This window comes from Chrysochloris asiatica, unplaced genomic scaffold (assembly GCF_000296735.1).
Source record: "Chrysochloris asiatica unplaced genomic scaffold, ChrAsi1.0 scaffold00147, whole genome shotgun sequence".
In the NCBI taxonomy this organism is placed as follows: Eukaryota; Metazoa; Chordata; class Mammalia; order Afrosoricida; family Chrysochloridae; genus Chrysochloris; species Chrysochloris asiatica.
The window spans coordinates 4,496,535-4,515,711 of NW_006408665.1; the positions used below are offsets into that span (position 1 = coordinate 4,496,535).

A 19,177-nucleotide genomic window follows, 5' to 3' on the forward strand; every position below is an offset into this window, starting at 1 on the left:
AGGCAAAATGATGAAAACACCTTAAGACAATGAGTTACTGGGTCTGGGGACTCAGGACCATAGTCTCAGGGGACAGCATGGTTAATAGATATAACATAGTCCACAAAGACAGTGTTCTAAATCCTACTTTGGAGAGTATTGTCTGGAATCTTAAGAGCTCATGATCAACCATATAAGGTGCAGCTGTTGGTCTCTCCACGTGATTAAGAAAGAAAAGTGATGAGAACTGAAGATGTTTGGAATCAGTCCAATGGACTAATGGAATATGTGAACATTAGTCTCAATGACTCTGAGACCAGAAGAACTAGATGGTGACCAGCAACAACTACCAACTGTTCTGAAAGGGATCACATTAGAAGGTCTTAGATACAGCAGCAGAATATGTGGAACAAAACTCAAAAATATTTAAAAAGAAATATATTGGGCTTACTGGTTAGAAATAGACAAAAGGAACCCTATACTATGGCCCTCAGTCACCCTTTGACCACCCTTCAGGTCTGGAAAGGAACTCACCCTCGTGGCCCAACTTTCAGTCATGTCGTAGATAGGTATACATGGAGGACACCAACACTATTAAGGTATGCTTACTAAGAATGATGGGGCTGTCAATCATTCAATATAAAAGGGTAACATTTACCTAAGGAGAAAGTTGAGAAGGGATAGGAAAGTGGATGGAATAGAAACAAGACCCCACAGGGAAGAAGTGGAATAACTGTTGTTACATGGAAGGGATTGCAGTCATTGATATGAAACAAACAGTATGATTTACTGAATGTAAAACTGATGATCTTGTATGTAAACCTTTGCTCAATTCACAATAATCTTTAAAAAATTAATCATGTGATCTCCAGCATCATTACCTATCTAAAAAACATGAATAATAAGAGATTCCCCACTCATAATTTTTTGTAGGATTTAGTATTATAATACAATAATGAGTTTACCATAGTACTGGACATATAAACATTCAATTAACACTATTATTGTTATTATTAATATGATTCATTAAATATTATTTCTTGTTGGGGACCGTGTAAGACTGGTCAGAGGTTCGAGGCCCTATAGGCCCGAGTGTAACAAATGAGGCCACTGGCAGTTAATGGCAAATTGTTTTTTATCTTAATATTGTTACATGTATTAATTTAATACACAGAGCTCTTGATAATCCACAGATAAATGTGATATTTTCCTAAAGCCTAAGACTAAAAGTTGCAAGGTCAAGCCTTTCTTCAAAAGGATTAACTAAAAATATCTTAGCTACTTCTCAGTTCTTTGTTCTATAGACAAAGAACCCATCCTCCCTAATCCTTTTCCAGGTGCAGCCCATTCACCTGGGCTTCTCGAGTCTTCCTGAAAACCTGGCTCAGGAAGCCAAAACAGTGGGGACTCCGCCCAAGCTTTTGTCCTTAACTCTCACCTTCCCCCAACTGAGCTCAGGGACTATAGATATGTTAATTGGGCCTGAGAAACCAAGTTGCTGGCCTGGGATTCGAACCAGCGAAATATGATGTAAAGTTACCTGAATGTCTGGAAAAGTACTGATGCTAGCTAGCTGTACCTTGCCTAAGTCCCTCCCAGCTTGGTGTGAAGTTCCTCCCCTAAATAAAGCAGAGGCCCGGGCCTCTCCAGGTGTGCATTACGGGTTGGAAGGCATGCAGTAAAGATTGCAGTGCATTGCGGGTTGGAAGGCATGCAGTAAAGATTGCAGGGCAGTGAGTTGCTGCCTGCAGAGGCCACGATGCCTGTAGTCCCAAGCCTGCCCACCAGTGATGTATCCACCCTGGCTTTGGGGTGCCTCATTGTCTCTCTATGTCTCCTTTTGTGTATTCTTTTGCTATATCTACCGCCGTCAGGTATCTCCTCCTCGTGAACCGAACCCCTATGTCGAGGCAGGTCCCCGACAATTTCTGAAGGAAGAAGAGAACAGCAACTCAACAATTTTCTGTGTGCTCTGTTTATCAAATTCTAGTTATTGTTTCCATTGTCACCAACTGGTTTGCCCTCTCCTTACCAAACTGTGTAAAATATTTATCTGACCTTCAACGTGCAGAGCAAAAGCCACCTCTCTGAATATCCTCAAAAACAAGCCCTTTGAACATCAGTTCATTCACTCTTTCTAGCCATCTGTCCAACATAATATAGGATTTATTTTATCTCCTTCCATGGATCACAACATGATTCCTTGCTGATTATACTAAAGTTGCTGTTGTTGTTAAGTACCAGTACCATTGAGTCAGTTCCAACTCCTAGTGACCCTGCACAGGGTTTTTGAGGCTGCAAATCTTTACGGGAGCAGAAGGCCTCACCTTTTTCCCATGGAACAGCTGGCAGTTTCGAACTGCCAACCTTAAAGTTGTAACCTACTCATAACCACTACATTACCAGAGCTCCTTACCAAGAAAATAGGACATAGACATTCAAACTTAGTGTGGTAGACACCTCAATACCAAGGGTTATTATTTCACTTCCTCATCCCCTATCCACAATCTGTTTTCTGAAGGAAAAGAGGATATGGGGGAGGGAGGAAAAAAATATATATAGTTCAATACTATCAGTGGGTAAAGCATTTATAGTTTTAAAATCTATATCCACTATTACAAGTTTTATATTTAGAAGTACAAATGTACATCAGTGGACTAAATTCCAATAAATGGAGCTGGAAAAATTCCTATATTTGTGGGAAAAGATGACACTGAGTCCTCATTTCACACTGTGTACAAAGCCAAACTTGGAAAGATTAAATACTTCAGTGTTAAACATGAGAAAGAAAATTTATTAGATTATATAGCAGAATATCTTTTAGAAGTGGAGAAAGGAAGAATTTATTTAAAAACCCAAATCTGCCTTAATCTTAATAAGAAAAAAAAAGGAGTGGTCTATTCAATCATATTAAAATTAAGAAAACTTTTTCTTCATTCAAAAAAGCCCAAAAGACAGTAAAATGGTAAGTTATAGATGGGAAGCAGACCTGGTATGGTACTGTAGGATAAGCACTGGACAGTTAACTGAAAGGTCGGTGGTTCAAACCCATTAGCCATTCCTTGGAAACACTACATGGGCTTGCTATAAGTTAGAACAAGCTCGACAGAACTTAACAACAATACAAATGACAAAAGACTATTTTCAATGCCACCATTAAGAAATGCCTACAATTCAATAAGAAAAACACAAAGAGAAAAATAAGCAAAAGGCAGTAGTAGACATTTCACAGAAATAGAAAACACATTTTGTCTATACACATATGAAAAAATATTCAACATAATTAGTGAAAATGGAAATGCAAATCAAGACCGTAACAAAATGCATTTACATTCCTTTAATTGAAAAAAAATCAGAAAGTCTGGCTAATACCTAATGTTGAAGAGATGTGATTCAGAGAATCTCTTAGGTATTTATGTCAGGAAGGTATACTGGTGTATTCACATCTCAATATACATCAGTTTATATCCTATATATCGAAACATTACTTTCATATGCAAAAATACATATACAAACATATATACAAGGAGTCTTCAAAAGATCTGTGGAAAAATGAAATTGAAAGGTAATGAAGTATTTCCACAAAAGGTTTTAAGCTCCCTTGTGTATGTATGTGTGTGTTAAGTGTCCTCGATCGATTCTGACCCATAGCAACACTGTATAGTGTTTCTGCAGAGCGGCTGGTGAGCTTGGATTACTGCCTTTGTAGTTTAAACTGACCTTGCAATGCAGTGCATTAAACCACAGCGCCATACCAGGACTCCATATATAAAGAGATAGATATAGATATAAATATAGATACAGATATAGATATGGAATATGCTAATAGTCTCTCTCTCTATATATATACATATACTATATATATATATGTATATATATATATATATACACAGTGATCCAGAATGTAAATGTCTATCAGGGAGAAAGCAAATGAACACACTGTAAGAGCCACATAACAGAATACTATGTACCAGTCTAAAGAACGGACTAAAGCAACATATAACTCTAGCGAAAAAAGTTTTGTTTCATATAGTATTAGCTTTTTTTTGTAAAGCTACAATACAAAAATTATAAGAACAATAATCAATTGATTACTTAAAAATGGGGGTCCTGGTATGGCACTGTAAAATAAGCACTGGACTACTAACAACCACTGCTCCCAACCCACCAGCCACTCCTTGGGAAACCTATAAAAGGTTGCTCTGAGTCAGAACCAACTCCATAACACTTAACAACAATAAACTGACAGATGCGATAAGGTTACCTAAAAAAAAAAAGCAAGGTGATGCAGAATCCTGAATACAGAGTGATGGTTGTATCAGGAAAGGCAACAGGATGGGCAACTTCTGTTTTTTGGTGGCTTCATGGGTGCTTATAACATCATTTAAAATAACAAAGTAACTAAATAAAAGCTGGCCATAGGAGTAACAATAAAGAGATTGTGTCATGAAACAAATTCTATAGTTAATATTATTTTGTGTACCTGAGGGAGAGCAAGGGGGCATACTAAAGCAATGTGAAGACTATATATTAGAGAAAGAAACTGCTGTTTTTCTACTGTGAAAGTCTTCACCTCATTGGGAAGGAGCAATCTATCTGGGAATCACACTATCAGCAGTTTGAGCTGAACAGCCATTCCATGGGAGAAAGATGAGGCTTTCTGTTCTTACTAATAGTTATAGTCACGGATACCCTCTGCAGGGTCCCATGAGTCAGAACTGATTCGATGCGCTTAACAACATCAGATGAATCTTGGCTAATCACAGAGAACACCAGAAAGATGGTTACTTGTATTTTATTGAACATGCAAAGGAATTCAACTGTATGGAACATAAATATGTATTATATTTTTAAAAATGTGCATTCCAAAACACTTAATTGTACTCATGTGGAATTTGTACATAGATCAAAAAGCAGTCATTTGAGCAGAGCAAGTGAATACTGCATGATTTAAAATCAGGAAAGGTGTATATAGGAGTTTATCTTTTCACCATCCTTACTTGATTTGCATGTTAAGCAAAGAATCCAAGTATATGGACTATATGAAAAATATGGTATCAGGATTTCAGAAAGGCTCATTAACAAACTACAATATGCAGATGACACAACCTTGCTTGCTGGCAGTGAAGAGGACTTGAAGCACTTACTGATGAATATCCAAGAATATAGCCTTCAATTTGGATTACAACTCACTGTAAAGAAAACAAAAGTCCTCACAACTGGACCAATAAATAGTATCATGACAAATGGAGAAAAGATTAAAGTTGTCAAGGATTTCATTTTACTTGCATTAACAATCAATGTCCCTGAAGCAGTAGCCAAGAAATCAAACTATGTATTTCACTGGGCAAATCTGCAGCACAAGACCTCTTTAAAGTGTTCAAGAACAAAGATGTCACTTTAAGAACTAAGGTGCACATGACCCAAGCCAAGGTATTTTTGACTGCCTCATATGCATGTTAAAATTGCACAGTGCATAAGCAAGACCAAAGAAGACTTGGCACATGTGGATTATGGTGTTGGCGAAGAATACTGAAAGTACCACAGAGTGCCAGAAGAACAAACAAATTTGTCTCAGAAGAAGTATAGCCAGAATGTGCCTTAGAAGCCAGGATGGTTAGATTTCCTTTCACATACTTTGGCCATCGTATCAGGAAGGACCAATCCCTGGAGGACAACACGCTTTATAAAATAGATTGCCAGTGAAGACGAGAAAGACCCTCAATGAGAAAGACTGATTGACCCAGTGGTTGCAGTGCTAGACTTAAACAGCATTGATTGTGAAGATGGTACAGACCAGCCAGTGTTTCATTCTGCTGAGGGTAGTTATGAGTCAGAACCACTGAAGACATTCAACAACAAACAACATCAATCAGGATATGACTAGATTTTTGTTTAAAGATAATTTAAGGATAATTACCTCCTTTCTTAATGACTACTCAGAACAGCCCTTAAAATATTATTTGTATGATTACTTGTACTTCTACCTAAAGCAACTTATAACAAGCTAATTATAACCCCTCATGTCTTGTTATTTTCATTTACATCACTCAAGATTTTTTTAATGATAGATATCTCCTGTGAGCAATTAATGAGAGGAACATTTAAGTTAAACACATTTCATTTGGTGACTATCAACACTCTTGGAACTAACAAAACTCATGGAAGCAGCAGTCAAGAAATCAAACGACGTATTGCTTTAGGCAAATATGGTGCACAGGACCTTTCTAAAGTGTTGAAGGACAAAGATGTCAGCTTGAGGACTAAGTTTGTGCCTGACTCAAGCCATGGTATTTTCAATAAACTCATATGCATGTGAAAGCTGGACAGTGAATAAGGAAGACCATAGAAGAATTGATGCTTTTGAGTTATAGTGTTGGAGAATATTGAAAATGCCATGGGCTGACAAAAGAACCAACAGATCTGTGTTGGAAGAAGTGCAGCCAGAGTGCTCCTGGGAGGCCAGGATGGCAAACTTCTCTCATACTTCAGACATGTTGTCAGGAGGGACCAGTCACTGGAGAAGGTTATCATGTTTGGTAAGGTGGAGAGTGAGAGAAAAAGAGTAAGAGCCCCAGTGAGATGAATTGGCAAAGTGGCAGCATCAATGGGCTCAAACGTGGCAACAATTGTTAGGTTGGCCAAGGATCAGGCAGTGTTTCGTTCTGTTGTGCATAGATAGACAGGGTCGCTATGAATCAGTACTGACTTGATGGCACCCAACAACAACAATAAAACACTTTTAAATGATTTATAAAGGTAGGAGTTTGAACATTAAGTAAAATTCTAAATAGGTCCCTCATTATCGTTCCATATTTAACAAGCAGTAAATGTGCATCTTTTGTCCATTTGGCATACTGTGCACTCTGGGGGCAAAAGATTGCAACACCAATGTGAGATGCTTAAATATTGGGTTATACATGCTCTTCCAATACAACTAGGAGAGAATCAAGAGTTTTGCTACAGGAATTCATTGAGAATTTAACAAAAGATATGGCCAAGGAAAGGGTCTTTTTCCTCCCCTAACTCACCTGATATGATGCCACAGGACAAACACTCCTATATAAGGTCAGTTTGGACTGCCAGGTCAGTGGTTTAAACTCACCAGCTGCTCCTCAGAAACCCGATACAGGGTCGCTGTGAGTCAGAACTGACTAGACAGCATAGGAAAACAGCAACAACAATGTGTTTTTAATTTATATATTTTGAAATTTTTATTGTGGTTTGGATTAAAGCATATAGAACAAATTAGTCTTCCATTCAACAATTGATGCACATTTTGTTCTATGACATTTGTTGCAATCTCCTCAAGTAGCAGCACTTTTTCTACTTCCTCCCTGGGCCGTTTCAACCTTTCAACCTTTGCTTTGGGGCAAATGCTGCCCTTTTGGTCTCATATAATTGAGTGTTCTGGGAAGTACATTCTTCCTTGGTGTTAATGCTCATTCCATAGGTCTGACAACTGCTTGGCTGAAAGTTAATCCCCAGGGGTGGGTTCAGTTGCAAGCTATAAAAAAGTTTTTAAGGGCCACAGCCTCGGGAGATCCACAAGTCTCTATTGGGCCAGTAAGTTTGGTCTTTTTTTGTGATTTTGCTTTTTTTTCCTCTCCCATCTGTCCAGGACTTTTAATTGTGATACTGGATCAGAGTATTCTGTAGTGGCAGCTGACACCATGTAGTTCGTCTGGTCTCTGGGTATGCAGTCTACCATTTGCATGTATTAGTCCTTTGGATGAATTGATCCTTGAGAGTTGATTTTCTTTATGCTTCTTTGTTCCAGATGGGGAGAGACCAATAGTTGCACCTTAGATGGTCACTTCCCAACTTAAAGAACCCAGTCGCTACTCATTGTACAGCATTATCTTTATAGACTATGTTAGGTACACTGATCTAGATACTTCTGAGAGTGTGGTCTGAAGCCCTTAAACCTACTGACTCATTTCCTCAAGGTGTTCAGTTATGGCTAAGAAGTTTTCAAAGTGTTACTCCATATATGATTTACTATATCATTGGATATATTTGTGTTGTTGTTGTTAAGTGCTGTTGAGTCGATTCCGACCTATAGTGACTCTATAGGGTATAGGGTTTCCAAGGAGCAGCTGGTTGATCTTGAACCACAAATATATGTATTTGTAGCATATATATATATATGAAGAAATTACATCATCTTTTAATTCCATTTTCCCATAAATGTTTTGAAGCCCCATAGTTAACTGTGAGTGTCCTCTTATTCACTTATCCTGTTTTCAATAGGTAAACCAGTTACTTGGTTTAAAGTTTAAGACCTGACAATCTGCTTCTGTAAGGATTACAGCCTAGAAAACCCTCTGAAGCATCTCTACTTTGTCTCATGGGATTACCATGAATCAAAACTGATTTAACAGCAAATAACAATAACAGCTATAGTACTTAAAGTCCCTGAGTAATGCAAAAGCCCCTGGATGGCACAAACAGTTTGCACTGGGTTGCTTAGCTATATGTTGGAAGTTCAAACCCACTCAGTGGAGCCACAAAAGTAAAGATTATAACCAAGAAAACTCTATGGAACAATTGTACACTGTAACACACATAGGGCCACCACAAGTCAGAATGAACTCCACTGGAATGCTTGTTTTTATTTTAAACCATAGCATTTAAAATAGTTTCCCTTTTAAACATGTTATTAATTAGAAGAATTAGTTCTCTATTCTTTAAAAAAAAAATCTTGGTGTCTTACCTCTTCATGGACATTTAGCTATTGTACAACCACTTTCTTAGACTATTATTACAGACTCACTTCTATGAACAAAGATGGAATTAGTTCAGTTGTACTTCCTTACCTCTAGAGTCTTATCTCCTTGATCTGCAATTTCTGTTCTAAAGTAATAGTGAATAAGCTATTTTAGCATGATCTTGCAGAATAAATTTACATTTTAATGAATAGAATGTAACAAAAATCCATCCACTAAAATAGCTAGCATATTAGCCATAGTGAGGCAGTAGAGCAGACTTTAGAGAGGAAGGTTAACTCTTTCAAAAATTATCCTCATGGGCTAAACCTCCCAATGGTATCATGTAAACTGGCTACATCTGAGCACATAAATTGGTGATTCCAGGTGGAGAAGTGAGGTGGTGGACACAGGCTGCAGTCACTGAACTGCCAGTTATAATTACAAGGCTTGACCCCTTCAATCATAATGGCACAAGGAAAAGGTCCCCTCAACCATGAAGACTGAGGTGAAGAACCAGGGTTGGGCAAACACTCAATTTATTTTCAGTCTCTATCTTATCAGACAAGGAGGGATCAGAGCTTTCCCATCATGCAGCAAACCCCACAACTAGTGCTTCCTGTTACTACGCACCTTCAAGTCGGATCCAACTTACAGAGACCCTGTATAGAGATTCCAAGGAGCAGATGGTGGGTTTGAACTGCGGACCTTGTATCATGCAGACCAGTGCTGATCCTACAGTACCACACCAGGAGTCCGCAGCTAGTGCTAGGACCACTAAATTGGGACTAATTCTCTTTGCTAGATCTAAGGTACTATCACAAAATGTGATGGGCACAGGGAAAATCTCACTCTTACTTACTGCTCTAGTCCCCATGAGCTTCTTTCTATAAATGCTGCATTTGGTCTTGGTGTGTGCTACCTGCTTACTCATCCTTGTTTGCACAACTGTGAAAAAGCTGTACTGTACATACACATTTTGATATCTAGACAGTCTTCTGATGTACCATTTCCTATTATATTGATGTTCTTTGCTTCCCTTCTTCATTTAAATTAAACATATTTAGAATAATAAATTGTGACTAGAGTAAGTAAATAAAACAACTCTGGAGTAAATCCAGCAGCTTGGCATCTTGGCTTTTCTGTTGCCTACCTGTATAACCTTGAGAAAGTTACTGTTGTTGTTGTGGTTGTGTACCATAGAGTCGGTTCCGACTCATAGAGACCCTGTGTAGGGTTTCCGAGGCTGTAAATCTTTACAGGAGCAGAAAGCCTCATCTTTTTCCCACAGAACAGCTGACCGTGTTATTAGCAGCCCAATTCGTAACCATTATGCTACCAGAGCTCCTTGAGAAAGTTACTAGGCCTCTGTTGATTCATCTGTAATTCCATTTATTCAGATGCAAACTGAGTTTACAGATTAATTATATAATTACTATTTCAAAATTAAATAATTACTGTTAATTATAGTAACCAGCAACCTCACAGCACTGTTGTGGTGATTTAATAAGGTAATCACCTTAAAGTGGCTTAAGTCTTATCTAGGACATAATAAGTGAGCAATAAAGTCTGTTATTAGTAATATGATGTTATTTTAGTGCTCATAATATGCTGGTCAGAGTCCTAGTGTAGTGCAGTGGGTTAATGCACTGGACTGCAAAGTTGGTTGATCCTCAAGATTGGTGGTTCAAGCTCACCAGCCACTCCTCAGAAACCCTATACAGGGTTGCTATGGGTTGCAACTGACTAGAGGGCACTTAACCACAATAGCAAAGGGTCTGAACTGACTTGACGGCACTTAATAACAAAACAAGCTGGTTTATCAAAATAGTTTGTTATAGGAACAGAAATCAGATTTGGGTTAAGCAGTCAGGACTTTCATATTCAAAGGAGAAAGGCCATAGAACATAGTAACGTCTTAAGTACACTGTGTTGTAAAAAATCTTTTTGAAAGGATTTAAAAGATGACAGTTTTCATGATTTAAAAATTGATGACCTAAAACAACGTTTGATCTGCTTCTAATCCCCTTATTGTATCTTCCTTTTAATACGTAATTTTCCCTTTGAGAAATAATAAAAATTCTATTCGTTATTTATTTTAAAGGTAATAATATACCTTTGATAAAATGAGTAAAAGCAGGCACTTACCAGTCTAGTTACAGAAAGTTTATTTTCCATGGTTTATCAAAGCAGAGTTGGAAAGATAGCAAAAGATACTGTGCCAAAAAGTTTTATGAGTTTCATGAGCATAAGTAAACATATTTCTTGTCATGAATCTCAAACAACAAAACATTGTGGTAATGGAATAAAGCTGAAGACTCTTCAAAATAAATAGCAAACAACCATCTGCCTTATAAAGAGCCATTGAAGGGAGACATTTCAATACAGCAAGGTTCTTTTCCTGACACCTGATTTAGCCAAGAAAATGATAACTAGCTCAAGGAATGTCAAAGAAGGTATAGTCTGGAAGAAGGGATCACACAAGGATACTTGGCACATACTGGTGTTTTATCCACTTGGAATGAAATTCAAATTAACTGTATATATATATACACATATATATTAATATCGACACAGCCTTCTGATGTATCATTTCATATTAGATTGATGTGTTTTGTTTCCCTTCTTCAGTTAAACTAAATTTATATTTAGAATAAATCTTGACTAGTGTAAATAAATAAAACAGCTTTCTCTTTGAATGTGAAGAAAGGTGTACTCCACCACAGGATCATTTTGCTCACTGTATGACAGCATCAGGAAATTCAGTACTGGACACAACTGACCCAGAAGAAATAAGACATTACTTCAGTGGGAAACATGCAAGACTTTATGGAATCCAGGAGCCTAATTAGGTGGAAAGGAAATGTGATCCTCCTCCCCACAGACAGACTCCCCATATACACGCACATGCACAGAGACTGAAAGAGAGACACACATGCACAGAAAGAAAGAGAAAGAGCAAAAGAGTGGTGCTAAAGGATAACCTTCTAGACTGTAAAGTTGGTTTGAACTGCAAGGTCAGTGGTTCAAACTCGCCAGTTCCTCCTTGGAAACCCTATACAGGGTTGTTATGAGTTGGAACTAATTGCAATTAACAACATCAACGTTACTATCTGGGAATATGGTGGCTCTATATGATAAGCACCAGACTGAGAACAACAAGGTCCATGGTTCAAGCCTGCCAGTTACTCCATGGGAAAAAGATGAGGCTTTCTGCTCCTGCGAAGGTTTAAAACTTTTTGCAGGATGTTACTATGAACGAAATCGACTCAATGTCACTTAACAAAAACATATTACTATCTACATTGGGATTAGACATACCTTTTTTAAGAAGTCTATTTGAAATAAATTAGGAATTTCATAAGAGAATCCAGCAAACCATTGATATAAAGCAGAACAGGCCTGGGTAAGCTATTTTTAGCCTCATTGCACTGAATATGGAGGAGGAGTACAGTAATATGTTTCAAACATCAAATTAGCTCATGAGATGAAGGATGCCCCCAAATTTAGAACAAAACCACAAAAACCCACTGCCATTATGTTAATTCTGACTTATAGAACCTCACAGTGACCCTAGTCCTAGTGTGATGCTGTAGGGTAAGCAATGGGTTACTAACCGCAAGGTCAGTAGTTTAAACTGACCAGCCACTCCTTGGAAGCCCTACAATGGGTCTTCAGGAGTTGAAACCAACTGGGTGGCACTTAACAAAAACAACATAATAGAGAAAAGACAAATTTAAATTAAATCTGTCAATATGACTACATTTTATATTCATACTGTAATTTAAATTACAATTAATAGTTGAGAAAAGTAATTGCTATGGTTATATTTTTATTTTGAACAAATATTAATTTTATGTATATGGGAACATTTTTATTCTGATACTGTATAAACTATACATAAGCTAACTATAATTCAATACTTGTCATTAAGTGTAGCAATAGTTTACAGTCTTACCAGATACGGTATGCCACCCACTGAACAATTTTATATAAGTAAATATTATTTATTATTTGATATTAAGGAAGAATATTACCCAGATAAAATCAGTAACAACCACTTTTAATATATCCAAATAAATACGATGCATTTACAAAAGAGACTTTATAAAACGTCTAGATTTCAGATTCTAATCACCACTTTTTCTAATTTGGCTATCCCACCAATCCAGAATATTAAATCACATTCTTTCTGAGCCATGGTAAAATGGATCTGGCTGCCTGCACAGGAAGTAAGGGGAAAAATGACTATATTTATAGCTTTGGGTGGTGCCTACATTACATCAAGAGCCCCCTTTCCTAAAGAACAAAGACAGTGGTGAATAAAGAGTTGTACTGTCTTCCCCAAACTCAGGCTTGGCTCTGTATGTTGTTTTGATGAAACGCAATGTAGAAAAGACTCATTCCATATTCCACTAAGAAGAAATACATTGTTTGATGTGCAATGTCACAGCCACTATAATCAGAAAGTGGCTGTAGCTGCTCACCTATAATCAAACACTTTCTTTGTTTCTAATTACACCACCTTGGCTTTTGTTTAGGTGTTACTTCAGAAGTAAAAAGTGAAGGGTACAGACAAAATTTTAAGTAGTGGAGTCAATCCTCAAAAAAGCCAGCAGGGGAAAAAAATATAAGAATTATCAGGGAAGCAGTAGCAAAACTCAGGCATTCTAAAAATCACTGACTTTTTGGCCCAATTCCTTTGCTAATTCAGATGATTTTCACAGCTTCTAATTAGAGTCCTAAGGAGCTCTGATAGTGTAGTGTTTACGAATTGGGTTGTGAACCTCAAGGTCAGCAGTTCGAAACTACCAGCTGTTCCACGGGAGAAAAATGAGGATTTCTGCTGCCGTAAAGATTTACAGCCCCGGAAACCCTGTATAGGGTCACTATGAGTCGGAACAGACTCCACAGCACATCACAACAAATTAGAGTCCTGGTGTGGTGCTGTGGGTTAATGTGCCAGACAGCAAACTCGGTTTGAACTGCAAGGTTGGTGGTTCAAGCTCACCAGTTGCTCCTTGGAAACCCTATCCAGGGTTGCTATGGGTTGGAACCGACTCGATGACACTTAACAACAACAACAATTAGTTTTCTTAAACCATTATAGGCAGACTTTGCTTACAAATATTGTACTCAATGGCCACAAATTACTTGGGCATTCTTGCTAACAGTTTTTTCCTTAAAATAGATGATTACATTTTACTGCATTTTCTTTTGGGGGGAATAATTATGTTGTAATAATGTACAATGTATGAAGTAACAAAGATTAATTTAGGGATAATAGTAAATGAGTCAAGGCAAACATAAAAGTATTCTTCTACAAATAATCTAAGATCTTAGATACATGATCTATTGATTTGGGAGATTATGGTTTCTGGTGTTGAAAGCATATTTACCCACACTCTACCTCCTATTTCATAATACGGTTCAGATTTCTGTTTACATTCTATCATTAAGTTCTACACTTTGCCTTTTTACTATCTTAGTTTATAACGAGAGGGATAAACTGTTATGCAACCAACTTACTCAAACATCCCCAATAACTATATTTTAGAAAGGAAAAGACTGAAAATACTTAACTATACCCAACACAAGATTTTAGTTATTGAAGGTTCATGGTTCTAAATACACCTCAAATACATTTATTTATCTTTGGTACTTTTAATCTACGTTCAGTAGAATAAATTTGTATGTGGCATATAGGATAAATTCAGGTTTAATGTATTTTCACACACATTCTCCTACCTCATATCAACTAAAATGGCAAAAACAAATCTCCAGAAAAAACTTTTAAAACACTGACTTTATGAGAATATTTATGTTGCATAAATGAGAAGTTATGCTCTATCGTCTTAAGAAAAAATTTCTAGTCGAAGAAATAAATTGATTTAAATAATCTAAAAATTGATACAATAATTTCTTTAATATTTCTGTTGTTGTTGTTGTTGTTAAGTGCCGTCAAGTCGGTTCCGACCCATAGCGACCCTGTACAGGGTTTCCGAGGGTATAAATCTTTACGGGAGTAGAAAGCCTCATCTTTCTCCCGCGGAGCGGCTGGTAGTTTCAAACCGCTGACCTTAAGGTTCTGTTGTTGTTAAGCACCATCAAGTCAGTTCTAACTTGTAGAGACCCCATACAGGGTCCAAGGAATGGCTGGTAGGTTGAACCATATGCTTCATAATCCAGTGCTGACCCTAGAGTGCCACACCTGGATTCCTTAATACTACTAGAAACATCAACATTATTCTAAATATTGATATAAACATGGGAATCCTGGTGTGGGTTAATGTACTAGACTGCAATGTTGGTTTGAACTGCAGGTCGATGGTTCAAACTCACCAGCAGCTCCTTGGAAATCCTATATAGGATTGCTATGAGTCAGAACTGACCTGATGGCACTTAGAAACAACAAAAGCTACACACATCTTAGATGGTTTTAAATTTTTGTAAAATGATCAAGCTTTTAATCATAGATAAATGTAACACATGCATTTATTCTATTTGAAAAATGCTGATGGAACTTGTATTTCAATATTAGAGCTAAAATATCATATTTTAGAAAATTATAAGCTCCCCAGCCCCCGTTATCTTTGGGAAGAATATTCTTTCACAGATTGGCAATTTCTCAATCTTTCTTGAGTCGATTATGCTTCTCCCCCCCAACCCCCACCCACTTAGTGACCAGTGAAGCAATACTATTCAATAAAACAATTAAAACACTTTAGCATATATGGCATAGTACCAATTAGTAAAGTATCATTTTATAGATATTGTATCTTGCTTCAGCATTTTCTCTTTACTCCAATTTTAGTTTTGGGTATAATTTTGGAGATAAAGTGAAAAATGAAATTATTAGGGAAAAATAGAAATGGCTGGATTACTTCCATTTTCATTCTCACATAGCAACTGAGATAGTAAATCAGATGCAAAAGCTCCAGAATGCTCTCCATTCAAACCCATTAAGGCTAATATACACAAATGATTAACAAAACTACTTGATCATTACATCTACAAGTTTATACTGAAACAAAGAACAATTATTCTTTACAAGTCATTCACCTTCTTCTTAAATTCAAAATAAGCAGTTAAGTACATCTCCCCAAGCAGAGACACTTACCTTCACACTTCTGATTAGTTTCACTCTGCTTGTGACCAGCAGGACATTTGCACTCAAAGGAGCCCACTGTATTGACGCAGTTTCCTCCTTGACATATCCCAGGAATAGCCTGGCATTCATCAACATCTGCAAGAAGAAAACATTTTCAACAGAGATGAAGTACATTTTTAGAATATTTATCAATATATTTATATAATGGATGAAAGAAATTCAGTTATTCTCAAAAGAATGGGAAAAGGAAATGAATCAGAACCCATTTGTAGGTAAATATTTTAATTTATATAAATTTAATCTGATATAAATAAGTAATAGCATGACTCTATTGTGGCTTAGTGGATTAATGTGCCAGACTGTAAAGCCATTTGAACTGCAAGGTTGGTGGTTCAAGCTCACCAGCTACTCCTTGGAAACCCTATACAGGGTTGCTATGGGTCGGAATTGACTTGATGGCACTTAACAATAAATATAAATATATAATATAAAAAAGGGGTAAAAATGAGTTTTATAATATTCTGTATAATATTTATATTCTATATAAAATTTATATGAAAACTCACTTCCATCCCTTTTTTCTCCTAGGGATTTCGTTTTAAGACCCATGTTGTCATGTATACACGCACACTGTTACTTTGACTTGCTGAAGAATATTCTTGGCGTGAACATCAAGTATGCCTACAACTTCTCACTCCCTGAGGGAATGATGCAATGGCCATCTTCCTTTGGTCTTTTTAGTAACTGAATGATTTCTATGAACTTTGAGGACTCAAAAGGACTCTATCTCTTACTTACAAACCCAAAAATAGAGTTACTAGATCATAAAGTATACCAGAGCTGTTATGAATAAATTGTTCAAGACAGTTCTTTAGAATGTCAGGGACAGGATCAACACCCACGAATGCCTACACACTCATGAATAGTATAAACATCTCTACTGTTATACTAGTTCCTGTTTTCTCTTCCCAAATAAAACATGATATAACTATTCAATACCCTAATTTTCTTCAGCTAGCAACTGTAAAGGGTTATTAATTATTTTATGTGCACTCATTGAATTACTATGCTTGGTATCTTTTTAATTCCCTCATATAAAAGCTAATTATATTCCTTAAAAATCATTTATATTGGAATTGTAGTTTTGTGGCTATATGCTATTGAGCCAGTTCCAACTCACAGCAACCCTATGTACAACACAACGTACCATCCCCACAATTGTTGTTACCTTTAAGACAATTATTTTTGCCACTGGGCCAATTCATCTCATAGGGACCATCCTCTTTTTCACTAACTCTCCAATTTACCTCTTTATAACATGGGTTTGGTGCTGTGGGTTAATGTGCTGGACTGAAAAATTGGTTTAAACCCTAAGGTCGGCAGTTTAAGCTCACCAGCAGCTCCTAGGAAACCCTATGATTATGACTCAGCAGGAACTGACTCTACAGCACTTAATAACAACATGTTCGAAGTTTGAGAGTCCAAATATCACTGTCCTAGTTCTAAGGAACATTCTGGCTATATTTCTCCTACAACAAATCTGATTATTCTTCTAAAGTCCATGGTATTTTCAATATTCTTCTCCAAAACCATTAATTCAAATTCATCAATTCTTCTAAGACCTTCCTTATTTATTGTGAGAATTTCATATGTAAATGAGTTGAATGAAAACACCACGGCTTAGGAAAAGTGCACCTTAGTCCTTACACTGACAGTTTTGCTCTTGAACACTTTTAAGAGGTCTTGTGCAGCAGAGTTTTCTAATGTAATATATTGTTCGATTTCTTAACTGCTGCTTCCATGAGTGCAGATTGTAGATCCATGCAAAATGAAGTCATTGGCAACTACAATTATGTTATTTATTGGTCCAGTGGTGAAGACTTTTGTTTTCTTTACATTGAAGTGCCATCCATACAGAACGCTGTCATCTTCAATCTTCATCAGTATTTTAAGTCCTCTTCTCTTCCAATAGAGTTGTATCATTTGCATCCTGTTCTTGTTAATGAGTCTTTCTTCAATCCACATGCCACGTTCTTCTTCATATAACCCAGCTTCTCAGATTATGTGCTCAGCATTCAGATGGAATACGTATGGCAAAAGCATACAATCCTGGCACACACCTTTCCTGATTTTAAACCATTCAGGATCCCCTTGTTCTAGCTGAACAACTGCCTCTTGGTCTATGTACAGTCTCCTCCTGAACATAAGTGTTTGGAATAACCGTTCTTTGCAATGTTATCTCTAGTAGTAGGACAACAAAGGAAACGGAAGAATACTATTATAAAGTTATTACATTATAAGTGATGTGATATAATGTCATTTAAAAATAAGCTGTTGTAAATAGTTTAAAATCATACAAAATGTGTTCTCTAAACAGTTAGACTAGAAATTGTTAATAGAAAACACCTGGGATAGACCTAAACAATTTTAAAATTTAATAATATGATTTCAAATATTCCATGGGTCAGAAGAAATCACAAGGAAAATCAGAAAATATTTTTAATTAAGTGAAAATGAAACATAGCATGTCAAACTTAATGAGATGAGCTAAAGTCGTACTTAGAAAGGTAAACTTACAGTATTAATCACTTACATTACAAACAGAGAAAGACCCAAAAGCAGTGATCTAAATGTTCTTAGTAGGAAGTTAAAAAAAGAACAGCAAGTTAAATATGCAATACAAAGAAGCAAGAATATAATAGCAGTAAGAATGGAGATAAAATATAAAGAAAAAAAAAAGATAAATAGAGCTAATGAATCTAAACCCCACCTGTCTGGAAATATTAGTAAATTAATAGATCTCTATCAAGACTGATAAAGAGAGAAAGAGAAGATATAAATTACAAATAAGAGTAAGAGTGAGGACCATCACCACAAATTCCCCACAGATTAAAAGGAACATGGAAATATTACCAACAACTTTATAGCAATAATTCAACAAGTCAGATGATATGTACTAATACCTTGACAAACACAAGCACCAAGGCTCATTCAAGGACTAACAGATTCACTGAAGTAACAGGTATCAGTCTATTCAGATGGCTCAGAACTGAGCAGTGTTTTGTTCTGTTGTACATGTTGTTGTTAGGTGCAATCGAGTTGATACCGACTCATAGCTACCCTATGCACAACAGAAAGAAACACTGCCCAATCCTGGGCCAATCTCACAACTGTTGCCATGCTTGAGCCCACAGATGCTGCAACTTTGCCAATCCATCTCGCTAGGGTTTTCCTCTTTTTCTCTGACCCTCAATCTTACCAAACATGATATTCTTCCACAGCAATTTGTCCCTCCTGACAATATGTCTGAAGTATGAGAGACGAAGTTTAGCCATCCTGGCCTCCAAGGAGCACTCTGGCTGCACTTCTTCCAACACAG

General features: G+C 36.8%; 1 protein-coding gene across 1 annotated transcript in view; it reads right to left on the reverse strand.

Moving 5' to 3' along the window:
- The window catches only part of FBN2 (fibrillin 2), a 393,529-nt gene that overhangs the window by 213,400 nt on the left and 160,952 nt on the right, over positions 1-19,177 (reverse strand). The window contains exon 7 of the mRNA XM_006870689.1: positions 15,808-15,933. Within this exon, the coding sequence (XP_006870751.1) occupies positions 15,808-15,933 (126 nt within the window). The remainder of the gene's footprint in view (positions 1-15,807; positions 15,934-19,177) is intronic.